General features: G+C 48.2%; 3 protein-coding genes across 4 annotated transcripts in view; 1 reads left to right on the plus strand and 2 right to left on the minus strand.

Annotated features, from left to right (window-relative positions):
• LOC141176136 (uncharacterized) overlaps nt 1-25332 on the minus strand; it is a 534162-nt gene that overhangs the window by 466198 nt on the left and 42632 nt on the right. The gene's annotated exons all lie outside the window — the stretch shown is intronic.
• Nucleotides 1-25332, plus strand: part of LOC141176132 (uncharacterized) — a 725229-nt gene that overhangs the window by 361435 nt on the left and 338462 nt on the right. Inside the window, exon 7 of one of the 2 annotated variants that reach the window (XM_073660129.1) lies at nt 8915-8920. The exons of the other annotated variant lie outside the window; for it this stretch is intronic. Coding sequence (XP_073516230.1) covers nt 8915-8920 — 6 coding nt within the window. The remainder of the gene's footprint in view (nt 1-8914; nt 8921-25332) is intronic. 2 annotated transcript variants of the gene reach the window in all.
• On the minus strand, nt 1770-24584 carry LOC141176146 (uncharacterized). Its single transcript, XM_073660144.1, has 6 exons — nt 24520-24584; nt 8689-9035; nt 8482-8605; nt 8301-8398; nt 8013-8103; nt 1770-3132 (listed from the first exon to the last, which is right to left on the minus strand). The coding sequence occupies exons 2-6, from the start codon at nt 8710-8712 to the stop codon at nt 2573-2575; spliced, it is 897 nt and encodes a 298-aa protein (XP_073516245.1). The 5' UTR covers nt 8713-9035; nt 24520-24584; the 3' UTR covers nt 1770-2572.

Below are 25332 nucleotides of genomic sequence, written 5' to 3' on the forward strand. Positions count from 1 at the left end.
CGGGAGAATGGTAACTTGTGGCTTCTTCTCCAAACTCTTCTCCTCTTCTGAGCGCAACTATTCCATAGGAGACCGAGAGTTATTGGCCATCAAGCTGGCGTTGGAGGAGTGGCGTTACCTACTCGAGGGGGCTCTTCACCCGGTAATAATTTACACTGACCACAAGAACTTGGCTTACCTCCAGCATGCCCAGAGACTGAACCCGCGCCAAGCCCGGTGGTCCTTGTTTTTTGCTCGCTTTGATTTTGTTCTTCATTTTCGCCCGGCTGACAAAAACGTCAAAGCAGACGCCTTGTCCCGATCCTTTCTGGTGTCCGATTTCGAGGAAGAACCTAAACATATCATCGATCCCGCCAGAGTAATGCAGGTGGCTCCCGTGAGTCTAAATCGTCTCCCTCCCGGTAAGACGTTTGTTTCAGTACCTGATCGGGAGAAGATCCTACACTGGGGCCATTCGTCTAAACTAGCTGGCCAAGCCGGTCAGAAAAAGACCCTCCAGCTTATTGCCCGGCACTATTGGTGGCCTACCCTGCACAAGGACATAATAGACTTTGTTTCTGCCTGTGTGTCCTGCGCCCGCAACAAAGTCCCGAGACATCTGCCAGCCGGACGCCTCCTTCCGCTTCCTGTACCTGCTGCCCCCTGGCAGCATATAGCGATGGACTTTATAACTGATCTCCCCGTCTTTGCCGGTTGTACGGTCATTTGGGTGGTCGCTGACCGCTTTTCCAAGATGGCTCACTTTATTCCCCTGCCAGGTCTTCCGTCTGCACCCGAGCTGGCTAAAGACTTTATCCGCCACATCTTCCGTCTTCATGGCCTGCCCCTCCACATCATGTCGGATCGTGGGGTACAGTTCACCTCACGTTTCTGGAGAGCCACTTGTAAACTACTAGACGTCACCCTGGACTTCTCTTCCGCTTACCACCCACAGTCCAATGGTCAAGTGGAGCGGATCAATTAGAACCTGACCAGTTACCTCCGGCACTTCGTTAATGCCCACCATTCTGACTGGGTGGATCTCCTACCATGGGCCGAGTTCTCTTATAATAATCACGAGAGCGAATCCTCCTCCAAATCCCCGTTTTTTGTAGTCTTTGGTCAGCATCCTCGGATTCCTTTTCCTGTCTCCACCTCTGTGGACAACCCGGCTGCGGAATCTCTCGTTAGCAAATTTTCCTCCATATGGGAGAGTACCCGGTCCGCACTCCTTCTGTCATCCGAGCGTATGAAAAGACACGCTGACAAAAAACGCCTGGATCCTCCACAATTTCGTCCAGGAGATAAAGTCTGGCTCTCATCTAAATATGTTCGACTCAAGATACCTTCTTACAAGTTAGGGCCTCGGTTCATCGGTCCTCTGGAGGTCATCAGTCAGATCAACCCGGTGGCCTATAAATTGAAACTCCCGGCCAACTTACGGATCCCTAACTCCTTCCATGTATCTCTCCTCAAACCCGTGGTGCTTAACTCTTTTTCCAAGTCTACAGGTACGCCTCCTGCTCCGGTTTCTGCTGAGGACGAGTTTGAGGTAGAGAACATTCTTGCCACCAAAAGGGTAAGAGGAAAGACCTTTTTTCTGGTAGATTGGAAGGGGTTTGGTCCTGAGGAGAGAACGTGGGAGCCCCGGGAGAACATCCATGCCCCTCTCATCCTAGCTAAATTTCTATCTGGCCTAAAAAAGGGGGGGCCTAAAGGGGGGGGTACTGTAGTGCCGGCGTCCCTGCCCTCTGCTAGGCAGGGACGCTGTTCCCCTCACCGCTCTGCTCCGTGCCCGGCGTCCCTCTCCCGCTCTGCTGGCAGCGCGCGCTCCTTCCCGGCCACTGTGCTTAGGGCGCGCGCTCTCCCTCCCTCTTAAAGGGGCCGCGCGCGCCGTCCTAAGGAGTCCCCGGCCAATGGCCGGAGGACTTTACCATATATAAGGCACCTCCTCCAAAATGGAGGTGCCCGAGCAATGTTGTTTGCACCTGTGTCTCACCTGTGCTTCAGCCCTCAGGTCCCGTTGCCAGTTACCTGCCAGATTCCTGCCAGTTTGCTGTCCTAATCCTGCCTGATTTCCTGTTACCTGCCTGCCTGAGGTCCGACGGTCTGCCTTACAACCCCGGTCAGTCTGTCTAAGGACCAACTTGCCCGCTCACCTGGGAGCGCACCTCAGCTACCTGCCTGCTTGCCTGAGGTCCGACGGTCTACCTTGCAACTCCGGTCAGTCTGTCTATGGACCAGCTTGCCCGCTCACCTGGGAGCGCTTCTCCGTTACCTGCCTGCCTGTCTGCCCGGAGGCTCCGCTGTCACGTGCTGTGACCACCAGCTATTCCTGAGACTCTTGCCCGCTCACCTGGGAGCGCTTCTCCGTTACCTGCCTGCTTGCCTACCTGGAGGCTCCGCCGTCACGTGCTGTGACCACCTGCTATTCCAGAGACTCTCGCTTGCTCACCTGGGAGCACACATCCTCCATCTGCCTTGCTAGCCTACCTGGAGGTTCAGCCATCACAGGTCGTACCTACCCTTTATCCAGAGACTGCCCCGATCACTTGCCGTGACCTCCTGCCCGTACACCCAGAGACTGTCCCGGTCACCTGCTGTGACTGCCTGCCTGGTCGCCACCCGCTCCCTTACAAGGATCGCCCCCTTGTATAGTAGCCCAGAGGTTCCGCCTCCCAGACCCGTTACAGTTATTTAGATGTGCTTTTCGGTTGAAACATTCCCCACATTCTGAACATGAAAAAGGCTTCTCCCCTGTGTGAGTTCTCTGGTGATTAACAAAAACTGATTTCTGGTTAAAACATTTTCCACATTTGGAACAAAAAAATCTATTGTCCGCTGTGTGTATTTTTTGATGTTTTAGAATAGACTTTTCGAGGGTAAAACTATTTCCATTTTCTGAACGTGAAAATGATTTCTTTCCTTTATGAGCAGTTTGTTTTTTAATGCTTATTTTATTTTGATTTTCCTTAGTAGTTGGTAATGAATCAGAAGACAGGATCTGTTTCAAAGGATCAGATGACAGATCTTTGTTGTGAAGAGATGATGGTATATCTGGAGTAATGGCATTCACTTCAATTGTATCCTGTGGGATCTCAAGATCATCTGATTTAAAAATCTCCTGTCCATCTGATCTCCTGGTACAGTCATCTGCCAAGAAAAAAAACAATTATTAATTTTGAATAAAATATCCTTGAAATTTATATTTTTGAACATTTCTACTTAAAATGTCTAAACACACACATCCCTGGGCTACATGCTAATCCAGGGAAATGAAGAGATATATGCTCAAGTTTAAATATTCCTCTATTTTTTAGATTTGTGTCTAATAAAATTGATTTTTAAACTTGAGCATATATCTCTTCATTTTCCCGGACTAGCATGTAGCCCAGGGATGTGTTTGTTTAGATTGATTTAGAAGTGGTATGCAATCTTTATTTATTTTTCTATGGGATTCTTGTGTTAATTGTGCTTAAAATGTCTGTAGAAATGGGAAGTTATTGACAGAATGACATTTCACAGTCTAATAGAAAACCTCATAGGAGGAACCAGTAGAGCGTGGTGTCCAACTATTCATTCTGCCTCCAAAATATGGAATAAAAAGCCAAACAATGTTATGTAGTGTAGGGTTCGGTACTCACTTAGCCACGTTAGAGGTAGGCACGGGACACTGTCTCTTTAAAAATGTCCAAGGCAGGTTTATTATGCTGCATAAACCGCACTTCCAGAAGTAAGCAAAAGAAAACCTTGTCCGGCACAGTGTAACAAAACAGAAAGGGAACAGTCCATCCAATATGGCGGATTCACCCGCTCACGGTCAGTGTCTTTTTACCCTCAAACACTCTGGAGGTCTCCACACCTCTAGCCACAGACACTGAATGAGACACTTGGTCTCCATTTTATACACACGCCCTGGGGATATGTGAGCAGCCAATCCCCCCCCATCTCTTATGACTGCACAAAAAAAACGGCCCTGATACGCCCTATTAAAACTATCAGCACTATGTGTGCTGGAGCATGCTTTCCCGATTTCACATCACTGAAGCTGCCAACTTCAGGGACACATATCTTCCCTCAAGGACATGTCCGGCGGCCCTCTTACAGCAGGCAAAAATGATACCAATAAAAATTCCACATTATTAGATTCTCAAAGGGTCTTGAGAATCAACATGGCTTCTGTGGCGCCCCTGCGGGTTCAGTTGCCACAGAGGTACTGCATCTCACCCAGAGGTGTGGTACCCCACTCTCAGGTAAGGTGGGAGTACAACCCGGGACCCACACACACGCATCCAATACACTCCACTTCAGTAGGGAAGGGCGAGATTGCTCCTAAGGGAGAGCACAGTTCCTGGTCCCTAGCTGGAGGGTGGAACCATGTAGTGGGTATGGGAAGTAGATCAAGGGAGCACCGACAGAAGGAGTATAAGAAGTAGGGGAACCATCTAGAAGGAGTTCAGTCAGTCCAGTTCAGAGGAGAGAGAGTTGGGAGCAGGAGCTCAGGTCAGAGGAGTGGAGAAAGGAGCAGGGCCCAGTCTGAGAGGCCCAGGAGGAGAGACTAAAGAGAAGAGAGGAGCGGTGAGGAGGGCTCCAAGAGGAAGTGAGGGGATCCCAGGGGCACGGAGAGTGCGGATGCCACCTGTGCACCCGAATCTACACGGACGTGGAGGGATCAGGCCGCAGAGAGGGGACTGGCCCCTAAACTAGTAGAGAACAACCAGGCTCAGCTAGATAACCGGAGGGGGCTGCATTTTCAAGGTGCTGCAGCCAACAACCACAATTACATCGCCGAAAAGGTGGCCACATAGGGTCCAGGGGATTGCACGTCGCCCGACAAGACCCGAGGCTACTGACTTGGGACATTGATTGTGAGGCGCAGGGCAGGAGGGTGAGAGCCAGCGCAGTGAGACAACCAGGAAAGGTACATAGATCGGGGTCCCGTGCAAGTTATCCTGAAATACCTGAGAGTTTGCTGGATCACTACCCCGGAGGACACAGGACGGTATGGGCGGTTATAATCAGGAAAGTGCAACCTGAGGAACTTAACAACTGTGAGTAAAATCTGAAGACTGCACCCCACTGTGTCCTTGAATAATTGCTGCACCATCACCAGCCCTGCACTACACTGCACCAACAAACATCTACCTCATAAAATCCCCATCTACTGCCCTGGAGCTAAGCTCTGCCTGTGGAGAGCTGAACCAACTCTGCTGCGTCACCATCAGCTCCAGAGGATCTGCACCGCAGTGGCGGCTCCATATAGCCGCATACCATAGGTGGCGTCACGAACGTTATTTCTAAAAACTTTATTCCCCTTTTACTTTTCCCCTTTAATTGACCACCCTGGGTCACGGACCGGGTCACCGCCACAGTGACCTCTCCCAGCATCGACCAGGACGGCTACCTAGTAGCCTACAGCCCAGGGGGCGCGTCACTTCCATAAACCAATCCAGCAATATCCACTCTCCCAAAGTCAGATCTCCCCTCACTTCTGAGCCTTGCAGTGAGTCCAAAACACATTCAGCATCCATGTATTTGACATTACTATAGTGAGAAGAACCCACTTAATTTACGGTGTGTGTCTCCTGGAGCACAATCTGGGCACTATGTGTTGGGCAATAAAATGGCAAATGTGCAATTTTCACTCTCTAACATTCATTGTGTGCTAATTTCTGGAAAGTGACTGTGGAATCAAAATAATCGCTACGTCTATATATTAATTCACTGAGGGTTATAATTTCCAAAATAGTGTCACTTTATGGGGATTTCTACTGCTCTGGTTTTCTACCATTTTGTTATATTAGGGCTTCCGCAAATGGTGTGACCCATCTCCTCTTGGATCTGCTCCTGTAATGTCTGCTTCTCTCACCAGGAGCTGCCTTATTCATCCTGCAGGCGGCGCTGGTGATGTTGGAGACGTCAGAACCAGAAGCTCTGGGCGGTGCAGGCTCTGTCCAGCCACTAAGATTAGGGTTGCTGGGACCAGTAGTACCATCCAGTCTGGCAGTATGGGTGTGTGTGCTGTCCAGCTGCAGTAATCTGCTCCCTGCTTCAGCCATTTGGAGAGCACCGCACCCTACTAAAGCTGGAAGCATATTGCCGGAAGCTGCCAGATACAGCCTTGTTCTCCTCTGGTTCAGTCCCCTGTGCTCAGCTCCCGGCTTGTGTATTTGTTCCCTGTTGTGACCTCGGCCCATTTACTGACTACTCTTGTGTCTTCTGATTTTGTATTTTCTCTGCCCTCCTGGTTCTGACCCGGCTATCTGACTATTCTTCTTGACGTTAAAGGGTGATGAGCAAGGCAATCCCTGGGATCTGGAGTAGATGACGCCAAGCCTGTTCGTGGTGGCCATCTTTTGAGCTGCCAGGTGACCATGAACAGTGTCCCCAATACATTGTGTCTGCAAACTATTCCAGCAAGATCTGCAATCAAATAGCTAAATGGCGCTCCTTCCCTTCTTAACCTGCCATGCGCCCACACAGTAGTGTACAACCATATATAGGGTATTGTCAGATTCAAAAGAAGTTGGAAAATAATCTGTAAGGTCCATTTGTTTCCTATTATCCTTTGTGAAGAATTCCAAAGTTATCACCACATAAAGTGACACACGTCAGATTTCAAAAATGGGGCCTGATTAGGAACACAAAACTGGCTGCAGGAAGGGGTTAAATCAGAGTATTTTTGGCACTAACTACTGTAGTCAAAAACTGTGACTATAGACAATAAAGCATCTACTGAAATAATCAAACCTAACAGTCTCCATCAGTAAAAAATGAATAACTAGTGGTGAAACCTCTCTGGGGTAATTGGAGTATGGGGCTCGGTGGCTCTTGGCCATCTAAACTATGATAATGGCCAATATTTTCTGTCAGACGAGTTTCAAGAAGAAATATTAGACATTGAAGGAGAACTTTTTATAATAGTGCGGAGCTGAGGTGTCTTAAATTTAGACCTCGGGCATTGGGAAGACGTAATGGAGACCTTCTTTTAAAGACTACCAGGGCCAATCCCACCACATTAAAGCTATCATACAAAATGAACCTGGAAAAAAATACAGAATAAAAGATAAGTTACATCCCTAACAACAACGTATTTATCAGGGGAGAGAACTTCAGATCTAAACCGGAGTCACACTCATTTGTGGTGGACCATTGGAGCTACTATGAGTACTGACCAGGAGAGTAGAGAAAGTATTAGTGCCCCCATTTCAGGAGAGATTGTGCAGTAATCAGAATTCTTTAGGATTGAAAACATAATGGAATTTATGATGTGAAGTGAATCCATGAAACCAGGGCTCGAGCCATGCCAACACATCTCCTGCAGACGTGAATAAATGTATATTACAGCCGTCAGCCACGCACAGCTTAGAGATATATCATGGCACGGGTGTAATGTTTTTTATGTAGTTTATCGCAATACTATTTGAAGTTAGTTGGTTTGATAAGAAACTGAAAAGTCAGGATAAAGGGAAACTCTGTTGTTATTGTACAGAAATTCACACGTGTTCCTCACTGCACATTTAATGTTGTCAATCATAAAAGTGAAGTTTGGCCAGAAAGACTGGACCTGGTCTTGTAGGGACCATATGAGCACATTCAGCAGCACAGAAGGGAGAGAAGGTAGATTCATCCAATAACATATCAGGGTTCTAGGAAGCCAACAGCATCATTACCCTCCGCTTTCTCTTACAGGTCCATTATAATTTCTCTTCAAGTGATTTTCTCACTTGTCAGCACATTCTACGTACGTTGCCATTTGGCTTTGTAGTTTACAGATCTGGGCAGGTAACGGTCAGCGTCTTCTAATCCCAGGGGGTAGGTGGATCCTCCAGGTTGTAAGTTCTACAGAAAAGGTCTTTTACAATTACACAAAGTAATGTGAACATTTTTGGATGGACTAAAATGTTGTGATCTAGAGGTAAAATGGTGATCACACGATTGTGATACGGCCGGACTACACCACCGATAAAACAGCCACAGACGGGGACTGAGAAGAATCGGTGACTTCTCTGCATTTAGTGGTCACTACTCACCTGGGTAGTCATATGTAGGAATCTCCTCTTTACACCGCTCATCACCCCTCACATATGCCTCTATAGTATTAATATGGGTTAGATCTTCACCCTGAAACAAATATTGTAAAACTCACAGACAGATGAGAAGTTCCATCTATGATCAGCTCTAATCCTGCCATCTCCACCGTTCTCATTACACAAGTATAAAACACATAATAATGGTGGATAAAACAAGACTGAACACAAGACCTTCACAGCCGTCTACACATCATAGGGGAGATCTCATGACACCTTCTCTCCATCTACCTGATGATCCTGAGGAACATTGGGATCTTCTTGTTTACAGTCCTGTGGAAGAAGAGGACGGGGACAGCTCTCTGGTGTTGTCCTCTTACTGGATAGATCTGGAGGAAACACATACAGGGACTGAATTCATTCTTTACATACAGATAATTATGGGGCGTGTGTATTTAGTCCTGTCTATTACCTGGTGATGGGAGGGTATGGGGAACCTCCATCATGACGTCCTTGTACAGATCTTTGTGTCCTTCTAAATACTCCCACTCCTCCATGGAGAAATAGACAGCGACATCCTGACACCTTATAGGAACCTGACATATACAATGATACCGTCATCCCCCCGATCCCTTCATAGCGTTACTGTATAATGTCCCAGCATTCCCAGCAGTGTCACCTCTCCAGTCAGCAGCTCAATCATCTTGTTCAAGTTCTAGGATCTTCTGGTCATTGATGTCCTCATGTATCAGGGGGTGAGGTGGGGGCCTGTGATTGAGCTCAGGGGTCTTCCCCATCCTCACCTCTCCAGTTCTGTCCATCTTTTATTCCCATAGATAAGAATGATGTAATGTGACATCATCAGAATCTCTCACCTCTCCAGTAAGCCGGAAGAGGATCTCTAGGGTGAGGTGTAATATCCTCTCCGCCATCTTGTCTCTGTCCATATCCATCCTTGATAGGTGATTCAGAAAAATTCTCTTAATATAGAATATCTTCACTGAGAGGATCTGATATTGTAGGGACCTGAATGAGAAGAAGATGAGCCGATGGAACATCGTAAAGAATTCTGTGTATTAATACAATTACTGGAGACAATAAGGGAAATATATCAGGAGATAGAATGTGTAGATGTTGTATTCGCTAATCTTTTATGGAGTGGAATATAAGTTGATTGGCTGACTTAGACATCTCCTCCATACTTCCAATCACTGGCTAAGTTGGCCACTGTTTCAGTAAGAATCACCCAGAAACCCAATCAGCAATGGTATTTTTATTATTTTTACAATATTCTGCTTTTGTCCCTGACATACTAATAAAACCTATATATTTTAGGCCACAGACAACAAGCAGTTTCTTCCTCGGAGTCTGCAGCTGAATACGTTTCTTATAGACTCATCTTCCATAACGCTAATTCTCGTCATATACATTACACGTGACATGAGAAATAACAACTTCATGATGAGGATGAGATCCTCATCTTCTAATACGGCTCTAGAAACAAATTTGACCAGAGTCCGTCACTAACTACATCATCACTGACTGTCTATATGAATGTTTCCCGTCTTTCCCAGGTTGTGATCTTTTATCACGTTAGATCTCATTTATAAGAGCTTGTTTGTAAGAACACAGACAGGAGTTATTTGATGCTAATGTCTCCTTGTACAGTGTTTTTTTCCTGGATATTATGTTTCTTTTAGCATTTTTATGTTGGCTCCATATATTACATGAAAAACAGTAAAAAAAAGAAAACCAAGTGTAAAAACATAAAATAAAATTAAGGGATGGCGGCACTGTGGGATCATTATATTGTATGTGGGGGGATGGTGGTATTATGGGAATATTATTATTGTATATGGGGGGTTGGCGGTACTGTGACAACATTATACTGTATGTGGGAAGATTGCGGCACTGTGGGTACATTATACTGTATGTGGGAAGATGGCGGTACTGTGAGAACATTATAGAGTGTGAGGAAATAGAGGTACTATGAGAGCAGGGGTGGATTAAGATTAGCAAGGGCCCCGGGCAGTTTAGAAGGCGCGGGCCCCCCCCTCCCACACACACACACCTGATGTATCACGTAACATGTCACATGATCCCCTGTGATAGATCATGTGATAGTTCACGTGAAATTAATTTGGCACAATATTAATTATAATAATTTTTTTTAGGCTGTGTGCCCACTACGCGCTTTTTAAGCATTTCCGCAGCGGCAATTCCGCTGCAGAAACGCTTAAAAAAAAACGCTTGGTACAATGCCTGCCATGTCCCCAATGATAATCTGCTTGTGCTGAGCACATGCTGCGGAAATTTCTGCTGCGGATTAGCATTGTGGAAAAATCCACAGCACTACCAATTATTTTGCGGAAGCACAGCGCTTTCGCCGCCATTGACTTGCATTGGAACACATGGAATCCGCATCACTGCATCTGTACATGCAGAATCCATGCGTTTCAATGTGCGGATGGTACTCAGGTTTGGAGAAGAGGAGACTCTCCTCCGGACCCGGGTACCACGGAACCTGTAAAAAAAGAATAAAATAAAAAATAAATATCATACTTACCTTCTGATGGCCCCCGGTGTCTTTATCCGCTGCGTCCTGGCTTGCCGGCAGCTCACGATGGTCTGAAAAGGACCCGCCGTGACGTCATTTAGTCATGTGATGGGTCACGCGACCGCTGACGTCGGCAGGCTATCAGAAGGTAATTGTATATTTATGTTTTACCATTCTTTTACGGTCACACTATATAAATCCATGCCGGTTGCATGGATTATATAGTGTGACCAAGTTGTCAAGCACTTTCCAAGTGATGCTAAAATCGCTTGTCAACCCGCATGCAGAAATGCATGTGAAGAACGCTTCACATCCGCATGTCCCTGGCAGGAGAAACGCATGTACAATCCGCATGCGTTTTTTCTGCCAGGGAGATGCAGAAACGCTCAAAAAAAATCCGGAGCATTTCTGCATCGTGGGCACATATCCTTACATTAATTGTATGTCTCAATATTGAGCACACGTAGCCATCTATACACAGCAGGAAGCCGCACGTACCCATCTATACACGGCGGGAGGCCACACGTAGCCATCTATACACGGCGGGAGGCCGCACGTAGCCATCTATACACGGCGGGAGGCCACACGTAGCCATCTATACAAGGCGGGAGGCCGCACGTAGCCATCTATACACGGCGGGAGGCCGCACGTAGCCATCTATACACAGCAGGAGGACGCAAAAAGCCATCTATACACGGCGGGAGGCCGCACGTAGCCATCTATACACGGCAGGAGGCCGCATGTAGCCATCTATACATGGCGGGAGGCCGCACGGCGCCCCCCCAGAGACAGCAGGAGGCCGCACAGCGCCATCTATACTCAGCAGGAGGCCGCACGCAGTCACGCACACACACACACACACAAACATATACATACACGCATAAACACATTTGAAACACAAAAATACATATAAACAGACATCACACAATGATATTTGCCTGCACACACACATACACACACACAGAGACACACACACAGACACACACACACAGAGACAGACACACACACACACAGACACACATACACACACACAGACACACATACTCACCATCCCCCGGCTCGGCTCCAGCCCTCCTGGCTCCTGCTCCTCTCCGGTGGTAAGTAGCAGTGCAGGCCGGGCACGCACTGCGTGACGTCACAGCTAGGAGACACGGCCGCGCACAGGGCTGTGTCTCCTAGCTGTGACGAGGCCGGGCTAGAACAGGGAAGTTAACTGCTGCAGTGCTGGCCCGGCCGAAGAGCCCAGATTGCCCTCATTATAATCCGCCTATGTATGAGAGCATTATATTGAGAGGCTTAATGACCGCAGTCGCTCCTGCGACCTGGCCCAGCCAACACCAACCCCTGCTTCAGCTGGATGTGTGTTCTCGGACTGACATTCCGCTGAAGTGCCACAATACACGCTGCTGACCTATCAGAGGCCAGCAGCTGACATCGGCATGTACGTCATTAGGGGCTGAAGTCAGCTGGCAGCTCCAGAAAAAAGACACCATGAGGCGAGGGAGTGGAGAGAAGCTGAGTATAATGTTTTTTTTTTTTTTAAATCAGCGAGTACACGATGCCCTTGGCCACACTACTACATGTAAGAGTATGGGCTGTGCATTATACTACATGGATGACTGTGGGCTGTGCATTATACTACATGTACGGACTGTGGGCTGTGCATTATACTACATGTATGACTATGGGCTGTGCATTATACTACATGGATGACTATGGGCTGTGCATTATACTACATGGATGACTGTGGGCTGTGCATTATACTAGATGTGTGGACTATGGGCTGTGCATTATGCTACATGTATGGACTGTGGGCTGTGCATTATACTACATGTATGACTATGGGCTGTGCATTATACTACATGTAAGAGGATGGGCTGTGCATTATACTACATGTACGGACTATGGGCTGTGCATTATACTACATGGATGACTATGGGCTGTGCATTATACTAAATGTGTGGACTATGGGCTGTGCATTATACTACATGTATGGGCTGTGCATTATGCTACATGTATGGGTTGTACATTATACTACATGTATGGACTATGGGCTGTGCATTACACTACATGTATGGACTATGGGCTGTGCATTACACTACATGTATGGACCATGGGCTGTGCATTACACTACATGTACAGACTCTGGGCTGTGCATTATACTACATGTATGGACTGTGGGCTGTGCATTATACATGTACGAACTATGGGCTGTGCATTATACTACATGGATGACTATGGGCTGTGCATTATACTACATGGATGACTATAGGCTGTGCATTATACTGTATGGAGGATTATGGGGAGTGCATTATACTTCTGTTATGGGGCCCCATCACTTCTATGTTCGCCCCTGGTGAGTGTAATAGTTTATTTTTTTTCTGTACACTAAAGAACAGAGGCAGAATGGAGGACATATACCAGGTTGGGGTCAAGGATAAGGGACATACATGTACACTGGGTACGGAAAGTATTCAGACTCCTTTAAATTTTTCACTCTTTGTTTCATTGCAGCCATTTGGTAAATTCAAAAAAGTTATTTTTTTTTCTCATTAACCCCTTTACAACCCAAAGTGGTTTGCACGGTAATGACCAGGCCAATTTTTACAATTCTGACCACTGTCACTTTATGAGGTAATTACTCTGTAACACTTCAAGGGATCCCCCTGATTCTGAGATTGTTTTTTCGTGACATATTGTAATTCATGATTGTGGTAAAATTTCTTCGATATCACTTGCGATTATTTGTGAAACAAACAGAAATTTGGCAAAAATTGTGAAAATTTTTCAATTTTCAAAATTTTAATTTTTATGCCCTTAAATAAGAGATATGTCACACAAAATAGTTAATAAATAACATTTCCCACATGTCTACTTTACATCAGCACAATTTTGGAACCAAAATTTTTTGTTAATTAGGGAGTTATAAGGGTTAAAAGTTGACCAGCGATTTCTTATTTTTCCAACAAAATTTACAAAACCATTTTTTTAGGGACCACAACACATTTGAAGTCACTTTAAGGGGTCTTTATTAGAGTTGAGCCACCCCTGTAGTGTTCGGGTTCGGTTCGTCGAACACCGGTATGGTCGCCGAACTGTTCGTCGAACACCATTAAAACCAATGGCAGGCAAACAAAAAGACATAGAAACTGTTATGCACACGCCCGGGCTAAGCGGCGTGTGCGTGTGATTGGTAGTGATTCCACTGGACCGTGCCGGAGAGTGAAAGCCTGGAGGGGCGTGACTAGGTATTCACCCGATCCGACCAGGGTCGCACGACGGCATACGACGCCAGTGCACCAAGGAGGAACCGAGCAGAGGGACCAGGTGCTACTCCAGGACAGACCCCGGACACGGCTGTTGACCCACACAGGGGAATACAGGAACAGGCTGGTAGGCTGGCACACAGACTGGTGGGTATAGGCAGGCACGACTGGTATGCAGGCAGGCGGGTATGCAGGCAGGGGGGTAAAGGCAAGCACAGCTAGAGTGCAGACAGGGAGGCACTAGCAGGTAGGAACACAGGCGGGATAGGACCCAGTACACACTGGGACTCAGGAATAATACAGGCAGAGCAGGACAGGACTGCCGGAGCAGCGGGCAGAAGCAGGGCAGGACAGGACTGCCGGAGCAGCGGGCAGAAGCAGGGCAGGACAGGACTGCCGGAGCAGCGGGCAGAAGCAGGGCAGGACAGGACTCTGTTCACACGGAACAGACAGGAAGGGAAAGACAGAGCCAGACACCCACAGGGTACTTGCAGTGAAGTAGCGAGTGGACCACAAACTCACAAACGGGAGTACAGAGACAACAGGCAGGAGTTAGGTACGAGTTCAGACTCTGCAGAAAAAGGAAGGGAACGGACATAGAGGCAAAACAGGTAAAGGATAGGAGAGAGTTCAGACTGGAACTGAGTGTACGGAGGAGACCGACACTGCAGCGGGATACAGGAGCGGGTCTGGGAATACTGCCCCCAGAGAGGCGGGACGAACAGGCAAGGAGCGTGTTCAGACAGGACAGACAAGATACAGGAGCGGGTCTAGGTAATCGGCCCCTAGAAGGCGGGAGGAACAGGCTAGGAGCGTGTTCAGACAGGACAGACAAGATACACAGAAAGGACTCAGTTCAGACACGGGAACTAATACCGCAAAGCAGGAGACATACAGGACTCAGTTCAGACACGGGAGCTGATACCGCAAAGCAGGAGACATACAGGACACAGTTCAGACACGGGAGCTGATACCGCAAAGCAGGAGACATACAGGACTAAGTTCAGACAGGCCTGGAAATACAGCCTCCAGGAAAGGCAGACAAGGAAACAAAGACGGGACCTGGCACCTTCAGAGTGCAAGCACACACTGAAGGAAAACACTATGCTCAGGCAGGGATAGAAGGGAGCTGCTGAGCTATATACCAAGTGTCAGACAGCAATAGGCTGAGGACGCACAAGGGGTGTGACCCACAGCAGGTACAAAAAGCAGGAAGTGATCGGGCGCCGCCCTTAAGCAGCAGAGACAGACACAAACAGACAGCATGGAGGGAAGCCAGAGAGACATTCTGGACAGGAGATCAAGTGCGCGCTCCTGCACAGTGGGAGATGGACCACTATGCAAGGACGCCGCCAGGTATGTTACAGAAACACATAGAAAACACCTTCAAAGGTGTCCAAAAGCTGACAAACTGCTCAGAAGACACAACTAACACATGAAAAAGTGACAAGTACATATAGTCATGCGAAAAGAAAAGAGGTGGAGGAGTAAAAGGAGGAGGAGACACAGATATAGGCATGTCATGCCCTTCTAAAATCAAGAAAGGCTGGAGTAAAAATCTAAAATCAGCCTACCAACACCCAAACGTCGTGACAAGAAAATTAAAAAAATAAATATCTTTAGGTAGAATGGCGGCTCCATTCAGAACACTTTCCTTACAAGACGTAGTGGTATCCCCGTTGAGAGTCGTGCCAAAAACGGAACCCAATACATTCGGACTAATCCACCATTTGTCATATCCAAGGGGCAGGTCAGTAAACGACAACATCTACGCAGAACCAAGTACAGTAGTATATACTGTACATCCTTTGACAAGGCAATCAGGTGGGTCAAGAAGTTTGGAAGGGGCACCCTAATGGCCAAAACAGACATTGAGGGGGCGTTCTGGTTACTTACTACCTGTGCCTATGAATAGTGTCCGCCTATTGGGCTGCTTCTGGGAAGGAGCATACTATATAGATCGCTGTTTGCCCATGGGGTGCCCCAGATCCTGCTCACTATTTGAGGTGCTTAGTTGCTTCCTCGAATGGGTCGTCATGGACTTTTCTAAGGGGGCATATATTATCCATTAGCTCGACGACTTCTTGTGCCTGGGCCCAAAAGATTTGCCACAGTGTAAATACACGTGGTAGTCCACCTGTGAGAAGGAGAGAGCTGGAGGGAGAGCGGACACCACAGAGCCGAGGGGTTAGATGGAGAGCGGAAGAAGGAAAGAGGGCAAAGGAGGTAAGGGAGTACGGTGGAAGGCCGACCTGAGCTCCCCCACGTTCCTCCTGCTGTGGGGGAACAGCCCCGGGAAGAAAAGCCGCTTGCACATCCCTTTGAGGTTACAGGCACGAGCGGGCAGAGGGACTACGCTGGAGTGCGAAGCCGACACGCCTGCCCGTGCAACCTCCGTGTCGCTGGGTTTGTACCAGAGCCGCGGTGGACCCTGATGGCCAGTCCCACTCTCCTAATACTGGTGCCTGTCCACTGGTGGGTCGAGACCCCCTGCGGTGGAGGCAGGTCTAAGTTCTGTAATATGAATGAGTACACTTTAAATCCTTTTACAAGGATCTATTGGCGGGCAAGTCTGGTGCCAGCAGCCGCGGTAATTCCAGCTCCAGTAGCGTCCACTAAAGCTGCTGCAGTTAAAAAGCTTTTATAAGGATCGAGTTTGGCGGTCCACCGCAAGGCGTGCTACCGCCAGTCCCAGCCCCTTTTCCTTGGGGCGCCTCCCCGATGCTCTTCACTGAGTGTCCCGGGGCCCGAAGCGTTTCCTTTGAGAAAATTAAGTGTCCAAACCACAGGTGGTGTAGCTTGCTTAACAGCTGGGCTACTCCGCTGACTAGCAGACACTGCTACTAGGCCCAAAGTATTGCCTGGGCTAGATGCAGTTAAAAATTGTTATTAGATACAAAGGCGGTGTAGCTTGCTTCAGATGGGCTACTCCGCTGACTACGAGACACTGCTACTATCCCAAAATGATTGGCTGGGTTAGATGCAGTAAAAAATTGTTATTAGATACACAGGCGGTGTAGCTTGCTTCACAGCTAGGCTACTGCGCTGACTAGCAGACACTGAAGCTTTGGAGCAGACCTCTGATTCCCAGGCTATAGTATGAGTAAACTGCTCTTCAGACTCAACCATATGTGTTACCCCAAGCCATAGTGTATGTAGTTTCTTACGGTTAAAAGGTGGGGGGGAGCGACCCGACCCACCTGGAATTGACGATGCCAACGTCATGTAAAACACAGCAAGGGGACTCCAAAAAGAGTCTCCATTTTTTCCAAAAATTGTGGCACAGACACCACTTAAGTGGCATCAATTGCCCCAGAGTTGCTTAAAATGGTTGGTGAGGTGATTTTCCCAAATCCTCAAGCTTTTAGTCTCCACAGGATGACACAGGGGTAGAAAAGTCCTTGCGGATCCATGATTTGTTCAACTTTATGAACGTGAGTCTGTCTACATTGTCAGTGGACAGCCGCGTGCGCTTATCTGTCAGCACACCACCAGCAGAGCTGAACACACGTTCAGAGAGAATCCTGGCTGCGGGGCATGACAAGATCTCCAAGGCATGAGTGGCGAGTTCAGGCCATTTTTCCAGATTGGAAGCCCAAAATGAGCAAGGGTCCAGTGACACAGTCATGGCTTCGATGTTCACTTGGAGATACTCCTATACCATCCTCTCTAGGCGTTGACTATGTGTCAGACTTCTTGTCTCCTGTGGCCTTGCAAAGGATGGTCTAAAAAAATTGGTGAAACGATTCCACAAAATTGCTGTTACCAGCAGATACGGTGTTACTGTTACGGTTTGAGTGATGAAGACTCGACAGTCCCACGGTTGGCAAGTTAGAACTGTGAGATTCACTACGTGCACCACTGGTGTTTTGTGGAAAAGGGCCTGTAAGATTTTGTAACAGCCTCTGCTGATACTCCTGCATGCGTGAATCCCTCTCTATGGCAGGAATTATTTCGGCAAATTTACTTTTGTACCGTGGATCTAAGAGTGTGGCAACATAGTAGTCGGGATTACTTCGAATTCTGACAATCCGAGGGTCATGTTGCAGGTACTGCAGCAAGAAAGCACTCATGTGTCTTGCGCATCCAGGAGGACTAAGTCCTTGTGGTGTTGGTGGTGAGGTAATAATCATGCTTCCTTCCTCTGCCGTCTCCCCCCAACCTCACACTCCTATACTTAATCCCCCTCCTCTTATCCCACCACTTAACTCCGAATTCTGTTTAACGTGTGCTCCAGCATGTAAATGACCAGAATAGTCATCTTGATAATGGCATCCTCAGCACTAAACATCTTCATCGCCGGTGCTGCCACAATCGCTGCAACAAGTGCAGAGTTGAATTCCACCGTGTCAGCACGTTGCATTTCAGCCGGTGAACTGGCAGGCCCAACGACTTCTGTAGAGATGTAAGTCGTTGAGCTGCGAGATGCGAACGGCGGAAGTGAGCACACAGCGACCGTGCCCTCTGCAGAAGGCCATCTAGTCCGGGATAGTGGGCTAAAAATTGCTGGACAACCAGGTTCAACACATGAGCCATACAAGGCACGTGTGTGACATTGCCCCGGCGAAGGGCCGCACCCAGGTTTGCAGCATTGTCTCACATGGCCTTCCCTGGCTGCAGGTCCAGTGGAGCCAACCATTCATAAAACTCGGTCTCCAGAGCTGACCACAACTCCTCAGCTGTGTGACTCACACTTCCCAGACATTTCAAAGTAAACACCGCCTGATGCCGTTGAGCCCTGCTGCCAGCATAGTAAGGAGGTGTTCAGGATTCTTTCTGCGCAGTTAGAACACGGGCAGCATTACCAGACAGGCTTTGGGTGGAGGTGGAGGACCGAGAGGAGGCTGAGGAGGCAGAAGCAGTGGAGGAACTTCTAGATAAAAAGGATTGATGCACAACTCGTGGGGATGGCAAGACTTGGACAGCAGCCCCTTGTCCTGCTGTCACCATAGTTACCCAGTGCCCAGTCAGCGACATGTAACGCCCCTGTCCATGCCTACTCGTCCAAGTGTGTGGTGAAATGCACCCTGTCACACACAGAGTTTCTCAAAGAAGCCGTGATGTTGTGTGCGACATGCTGGTGTAGCGCAGGCACACCTTTCTTTGAGAAGTAGTGGCGACTGGGCATCTGGTACTGGGGCACTGCGACGGACATAAGGTCTCGAAAATCCTCTGTGTCCACCAGGCGGAAAGGCAGTATTTCTGTAGCCAACAGCTTGCAGATGGTGAAATTCAACCTCTTAGCTTTGTCATGGCTAGGAGGAAATGGTCTTTTACTTGTCCACATCTGAGGGACCGAGGGCTGGCTGTTGTGATTAGACGGGGTTGAGTAGGGTGTCCCCGGCAAACTGCCGGTCTGTGAGGAAGATGCAGGCGGACATGTTAGGTTGCCTTGATCCAAAGATGGTGCTCTTGATGTCGGAGAGGGCTCAACACCAGCTGGTCTTTCCACTTCCAAATGAACTGATGACCTGCCAATCACACTGGCTGTTGCGGGTAAAGAGGTGGCAGGTCTGCGTCCAAACACATGTGTGACTGTTGTCCCCCCAGTCACAGAGGATGAAGAGGCCACGGATGCACCAGATGGGGCAGACGGTGGTTGGCCCGGCCTGCTAGGCCGCATTGTAGCACAGCGAGCTTCCCACTGCAACTTATGCTTCATATCCATGTGACGGTTCATGCATGAAGTACTCAAACTATGGATTTTTTGGCCTCTACTTAGCTTTTGGTGACAACTGTTACAGATAACATGAGTTGGGTCATCCTTATCGATCTGAAAAAATGCCCAGGCTATGCAAGGCTTAGAGCCCATGCGACATGAAGAGCCACCACGACTTGAGGTCAGAGGCAGAGTTGTGGTTGAGGATGCAGTTGTTGACGTGCTTCCAGTACTCCGTCTCTGTCCAGGAAGGCGCAACCTAACCTCGTCGTCAATAGCATCCTCCTCCACCTCCTCTGCTGACCTCATCGACTGGCTGACTGTGGGTTGACAGTAAGTGGGATCTCCAACCTCGTCATCATCACCCTGTGTGTTCTCACACCCGTCGTCCTCAGAGCCAACCTCTTCCTGCCCTAACCGAAAAGTCAAGTTGTCGCTCCAATCAGGTATCTGAGTCTCATCATCGTTTTCCTCATAAACTCCACCAACAGGAGTTACAGTTTTGGAACGAGGGTCTACATTATGCTCAGAACCTTCTTCATCTGGGCCTGGATCCGACTCATAAACATTCTGGGCATCAGTGCAGATCATTTCCTCGTCTGGATTCACAGAAGCTCTGGAGCAGACCTCTGATTCCCAGGCTATAGTATGAGTAAACAGCTCTGCAGACTCAACCATCTGTGTTACCCCATACTCAGACGGGCAGCTGTAGACTTGGGAGCTGTGAGGAAGCAAGTTCGATTGGGGTGACACCTCTGAGGACTGGAGTATTTGTGATGTTGAAGTTGAGGTGGAGGAGAGCCCACTTGAAGGAGCACTTGATATCCGTTGAAGCACCTGCTGTTTTTGTGCCTCATCTGGAATTTGTAGCGATGGGCGTGTTCGTAAGAAAGGGATCGTATCACATTGTCCGCTAAAAGAAGTAGACATTTTAGTTTGGCTGGAAGATGGTCTTTCTTCTGCAGATGTTACTGTTGCTTTAACACCTACCCCACGGACACAAGTTTTTTTTTCACTTTCCAACACGCCTATTCCCCTTTCCACCAGCAGCAGGCCTTTTGCCACTCATTTTGGTGGTTAACTAATTGGCAACTCTGTAGTTGTTTGCACAAAAAACGATGGATGGCAACCGAGCAGAGCTGAGTGGCCAAACTGTGGTACTAGCCCAAAAGGATTGGCTGGGTTAGATGCAGTAAAACAATTTCATTAGATACACAGGAGGTGTAGCTTGCTTCACAGGTGGGCTACTCCGCTGACTACGAGACACTGCTACTATGTCCAAAAGGATTTACTGGGCTAGATGCAGTAAAAAATTGTTATTAGATACACAGGTGGTGTAGCTTGGTTCAGATGGGCTACTCCAATGACTAACAGACACTGCTACAGGCCCCAAAGGATTTACTTGGCTAGATGCAGTAAATAATTGTTATTTGATACACAGGTTTTGTAGCTTGGTTCAGATGGGCTACTCCAATGACTAACAGACACTGCTACAGGCCCCAAAGGATTTACTTGGCTAGATGCAGTAAATAATTGTTATTTGATACACAGGTTTTGTAGCTTGGTTCAGATGGGCTACTCCAATGACTAACAGACACTGCTTCAGGCCCAAAAAGATTTACTGGGCTAGATGCAGTAAATAATTGTTATTTGATACACAGGTTTTGTAGCTTGGTTCAGATGGGCTACTCCAATGACTAACAGACACTGCTACAGGCCCAAAAGGATTTACTTGGCAAGATGCAGTAAAAAAATTTTATTAGATACACAGGTGGTGTAGCTTGGTTCAGATGGGCTACTCCAATGACTAACAGACACTGCTTCAGGCCCAAAAAGATTTACTGGGCTAGATGCAGTAAAAAATTGTTATTAGATACACAGGTGGTGTAGCTTGGTTCAGATGGGCTACTCCAATGACTAACAGACACTGCTACAGGCCCAAAAGGATTGGCTTAGCTACATTTAGCCAAATGCTGTGAAAAACACTGGCACAGCACTGGCACAGACCTGCCTGGCAAAAAGTGCTAGGAACTGCTGTAACCTAGCCCTCAAAAGGGCTGCAATTACAACTAGTCCCTACTCCCTAAACCTCCCTCTCTATTTAACAGGAAATTCGCTCCCAATTCACACAGTTATACTGTATAGCTCCCACAGCAGCAGTGGTGCCGTCTAACACTCAGCTGCAGCAGTGAGAAAATGGTGGCGACGGGGAAAATGGCTGGGTCTTACAGGGCAAGGACATGTGACATACACAGCCAATGACACATGCCCTTGCTTGTGTGAAAAAAAAGCACTTCGCTGCGTGTGTGCGCTGCTGATAGGCTGACAGACTGCACCGCGCCACTGTAAATGTGGGAAAGAAAAAAAAATGGAGATCGGCTTTATTTCTGCAGAGATCCATCCCCTGCCCACTCTACACTGAAACTGTCTATTAACATTGATTAACAGTATTACCATGAAAAAATCCAGTTACGCTTTTGGTGCACGAACAGTTATCAAACATAACCTCGAACAGCCGAATTTTTTGCAAATCGTTCGGGTTCGTCGAACGGCTCGAAGACTGCCCAAAACAGCTCGAATTTGAGATTGGCAAACAGTTCGAGTCGAACACCACTCATCTCTAGTCTTTATGACAAAAAATACCCAAAAGTGACACCATTCTAAAAACTGCACCCCTCAAGGTGCTCAAAACCACATTCAAGAAGTTTATTAACCCTTCAGGTGCTTCACAGGAATTTTTGGAATGTGGAAAAAAAAATTAACATTTAACTTTTTTCACAAAAATGTTACTTTAGACCCATCTTTTTTTTTATTTTCGCAGTGATAACAGGAAAAAATAGACCCCAAAATTTGTTGTGCAATTTCCCCTGAGCATTGGGTCGTCATAGCAACATCCTAGAAGCCGCGGCAGACAACGTTGGACGCCGGCAGGAGAGGTGAGTATCGGCGATCACCTCCACTTGCCCCCACAATGCTGCGATCGACTTTGATCGTCGCATTGCGGGGGTTAATGTGTCGGGAGCTCCCAGCACATAGCATCGGGTGTCAGCTGTGACAATCAGCTGACACCCGGCGGCGATCGCGCCTGCACAGCCTGTGTGCGGGCGAAATCCACAGGGCGTACTAATACATACCTGGCTCTTAAAGCCCAGGGTGCAGGTACGTATTAGTACGCCCTGGGCTTTTAAAGGGTTAAAGTACACTCAGCACCCCACTTGACTGAAAAAAAAACAGAAATGTAGAAATTTTTGCAAATTTATTAAAAAAGAAAAACTGAAATATCACATGGTCATAAGTATTCAGACCCTTTGCTCAGTATTGAGTAGAAGCCCCTTTTTGAACTAGTACAGCCATGAGTCTTCTTGGGAATGATGCAACAAGTTTTTCACACCTGGAGTTGGGGATCCTCTGCCATTCTTCCTTGCAGAACCTCTCCAGGTTGGATGGTGAACGTTGGTGGACAGACATTTTCAGGTCTCTCCAGAGATGCTCAATTAGGTTTAGGTCAGGGCTGTGGCTGGGCCAGTCAAGAATGGTCACATAGTTGTTCTGAAGCCACTCCTTTTTTATTTTAGCTGTGTGCTTAGGGTCATTGTCTTGTTGGAAGGTGAACCTTTTGTCAAGTCTGAGGTCCAGAGCACTCTGGAAGAGGTTTTTATCCAGGATATCTCTGTACTTGGCCGCATTCATGTTTCTTTCAATTGCAACCAGTCGTCCTGTCCCTGCAGTTGATAAACACCCCCATAGCATGATGCTGCCACCACCATGTTTCACTGTTGGGATTGTATTGGGCAGGTGATGAGCAGTGCCTGGTTTTCTGCACACATACCGCTTAGAATTATCACCAAAAAGTTCTATCTTCATCTCATCAGACCAGAGTATCTTATTTCTCATAGTCTGGGAGAACTTCATGTGTTTTGAGCAAACTCTATGCGGGCTTTCATATGTCTTGCACTGAGGAGAGGCTTCCGTTGGGCCACTCTGCCATAAAGGCCCGACTGGTGGAGGGCTGCAGTGATAGTTGACTTTGTGGAACTTTCTTCCATCTCCCTACTGCATCTCTGGAGCTCAGCCACAGTGATCTTGGGGTTCTTCTTTACCTCTCTCACCAAGGCTCTTCTCCCACGATTGCTCAGTTTGGCAGGACGGCCAGGTCTAGGAAGAGATCTGGTGGTCCCAAACTTCTTCCATTTAAGGATTATGGAGGCCACTGTGCTCTTAGGAACCTTGAGTAATGCATAAATTCTTTTGCAACCTTAGCCAGATCTGTGCCTTGCCACAATTCTGTCTCTGGGCTCCTTGGGCAGTTCCTTTGAGCTCATGATTCCCATTTGGTCTGACATGCACTGTGAGCGGTGAGGTCTTATATAGACAGGTGTGTGCCTGTCCAAATCAAGTCCTATCAGTTTAATTAAACACAGCTGGACCCAATGAAGTAGTAGAACCATCTCAAGGAGGATCACAAGGAAATGGACAGCATGTGACTTAAATATGAGTGTCTGAGCAAAGGATCTGAATACTTATGACCATGTGATATTTCAGTTTTTCATTTTTAATAAATTTGCAAAAATTTCTACATTTTTTTCAGTCAAGATGGGGTGCTGAGTGTACTTTAATGAGAAAAAAATGAACGTTATAGAATTTACCAAATGGCTGCAATGAGCAAAGAGTGAAAAATGTAAAGGGGTCTGAATACTTTCCGTACTCACTGTATATATCAGTATGGGGGGTGGTCAAAATCTCACAACGTGTCCCATCAGACCTTAGCTGTACCTCTGATTATACTGTGTGGGGGGATGGCGGTACTATGGGAACATTACACTACCTGGGGCAAGAAAGAGGCCCTGTACTATGAGAACAATACGTCTCCTCCCTTCCTGTCTCCATAGTTGGGTCGTATGTATCTATTACAGGAAACAGAACAAAAACCTTATGATTCTTATAAAGGGGCAACACAAGACCCCAAAAGAGTCTCGGTGCTGAAGGGGTTAATGCCCGCTGCGCCCAGTAATGGGGGTCTCCACATACCTCCACCTGCAGAGCCGCCACCACATATATGGCTGCTCTGTGCGCACAGGAGCTGTGATGAGGTCACAGGAGGGGAGGAGTCAGGGGTCACATGATCAGGGGCCTCAGTGGATGCAGGACTCTGCTGTGCTGGTTGTCATGGTGCTGGATGAGCTGAAGTTTATGTGTGGGGTCAGGAGGGGTTTACAGTTTGGATGTAGCAGAGCCGTGTGTGTACGAGGTGTACGGAGCAGAGCCGTGTGTGTACGAGGTGTACGGAGCGGAGCCGCGTGTGTACGAGGTGTACGGAGCGGAGCCGCGTGTGTACGAGGTGTACGGAGCAGAGCCGCGTGTGTACGAGGTGTACGGAGCGGAGCCGCGTGTGTACGAGGTGTACGGAGCGGAGCCGTGTGTGTACGAGGTGTATGGAGCAGAGCCGCGTGTGTACGAGGTGTACGGAGCAGAGCCGTGTGTGTACGAGGCGTGCGGAGCGGAGCCGCGCGTGTATGAGGCATGCGGAGCCGCGCGTGTACGAGGCGTACGGAGCGGAGCTGCGCGTGTACGGAGCAGAGCCGCGCGTGTACGAGGCGTACGGAGCGGAGCCGCGCGTGTACGAGGCGTACGGAGCGGAGCCGCGCGTGTACGAGGCGTACGGAGCGGAGCCGCGCGTGTACGTGGCGTGCGGAGCGGAGCCGCGCGTGTACGAGGCGTGCGGAGCGGAGCCGCGCGTGTACGAGGCGTGCGGAGCGGAGCCGCGCGTGTACGTGGCATGCGGAGCGGAGCCTCTCGTGTACGAGGCGTACGGAGCGGAGCCGCGCGTGTACGAGGCGTACG

Source organism: Phyllobates terribilis, unplaced genomic scaffold (genome assembly GCF_046119375.1).
Source record: "Phyllobates terribilis strain yellow unplaced genomic scaffold, ASM4611937v1 Scaffold_17__1_contigs__length_24005725, whole genome shotgun sequence".
In the NCBI taxonomy this organism is placed as follows: domain Eukaryota; kingdom Metazoa; phylum Chordata; class Amphibia; order Anura; family Dendrobatidae; genus Phyllobates; species Phyllobates terribilis.

Coding starts and splice junctions, on each gene's coding strand:
- LOC141176146 (XM_073660144.1), bottom strand. CDS start 8,712: ATGATTGAGCTGCTGACTGGAGAG. Junction 8,606..8,688: donor TTGAGCTGCTGACTGGAGAG/GTGACACTGCTG, acceptor TGTATATGTCAG/GTTCCTATAAGGTGTCAGGA. Junction 8,399..8,481: donor CCATACCCTCCCATCACCAG/GTAATAGACAGG, acceptor TGTTTCCTCCAG/ATCTATCCAGTAAGAGGACA.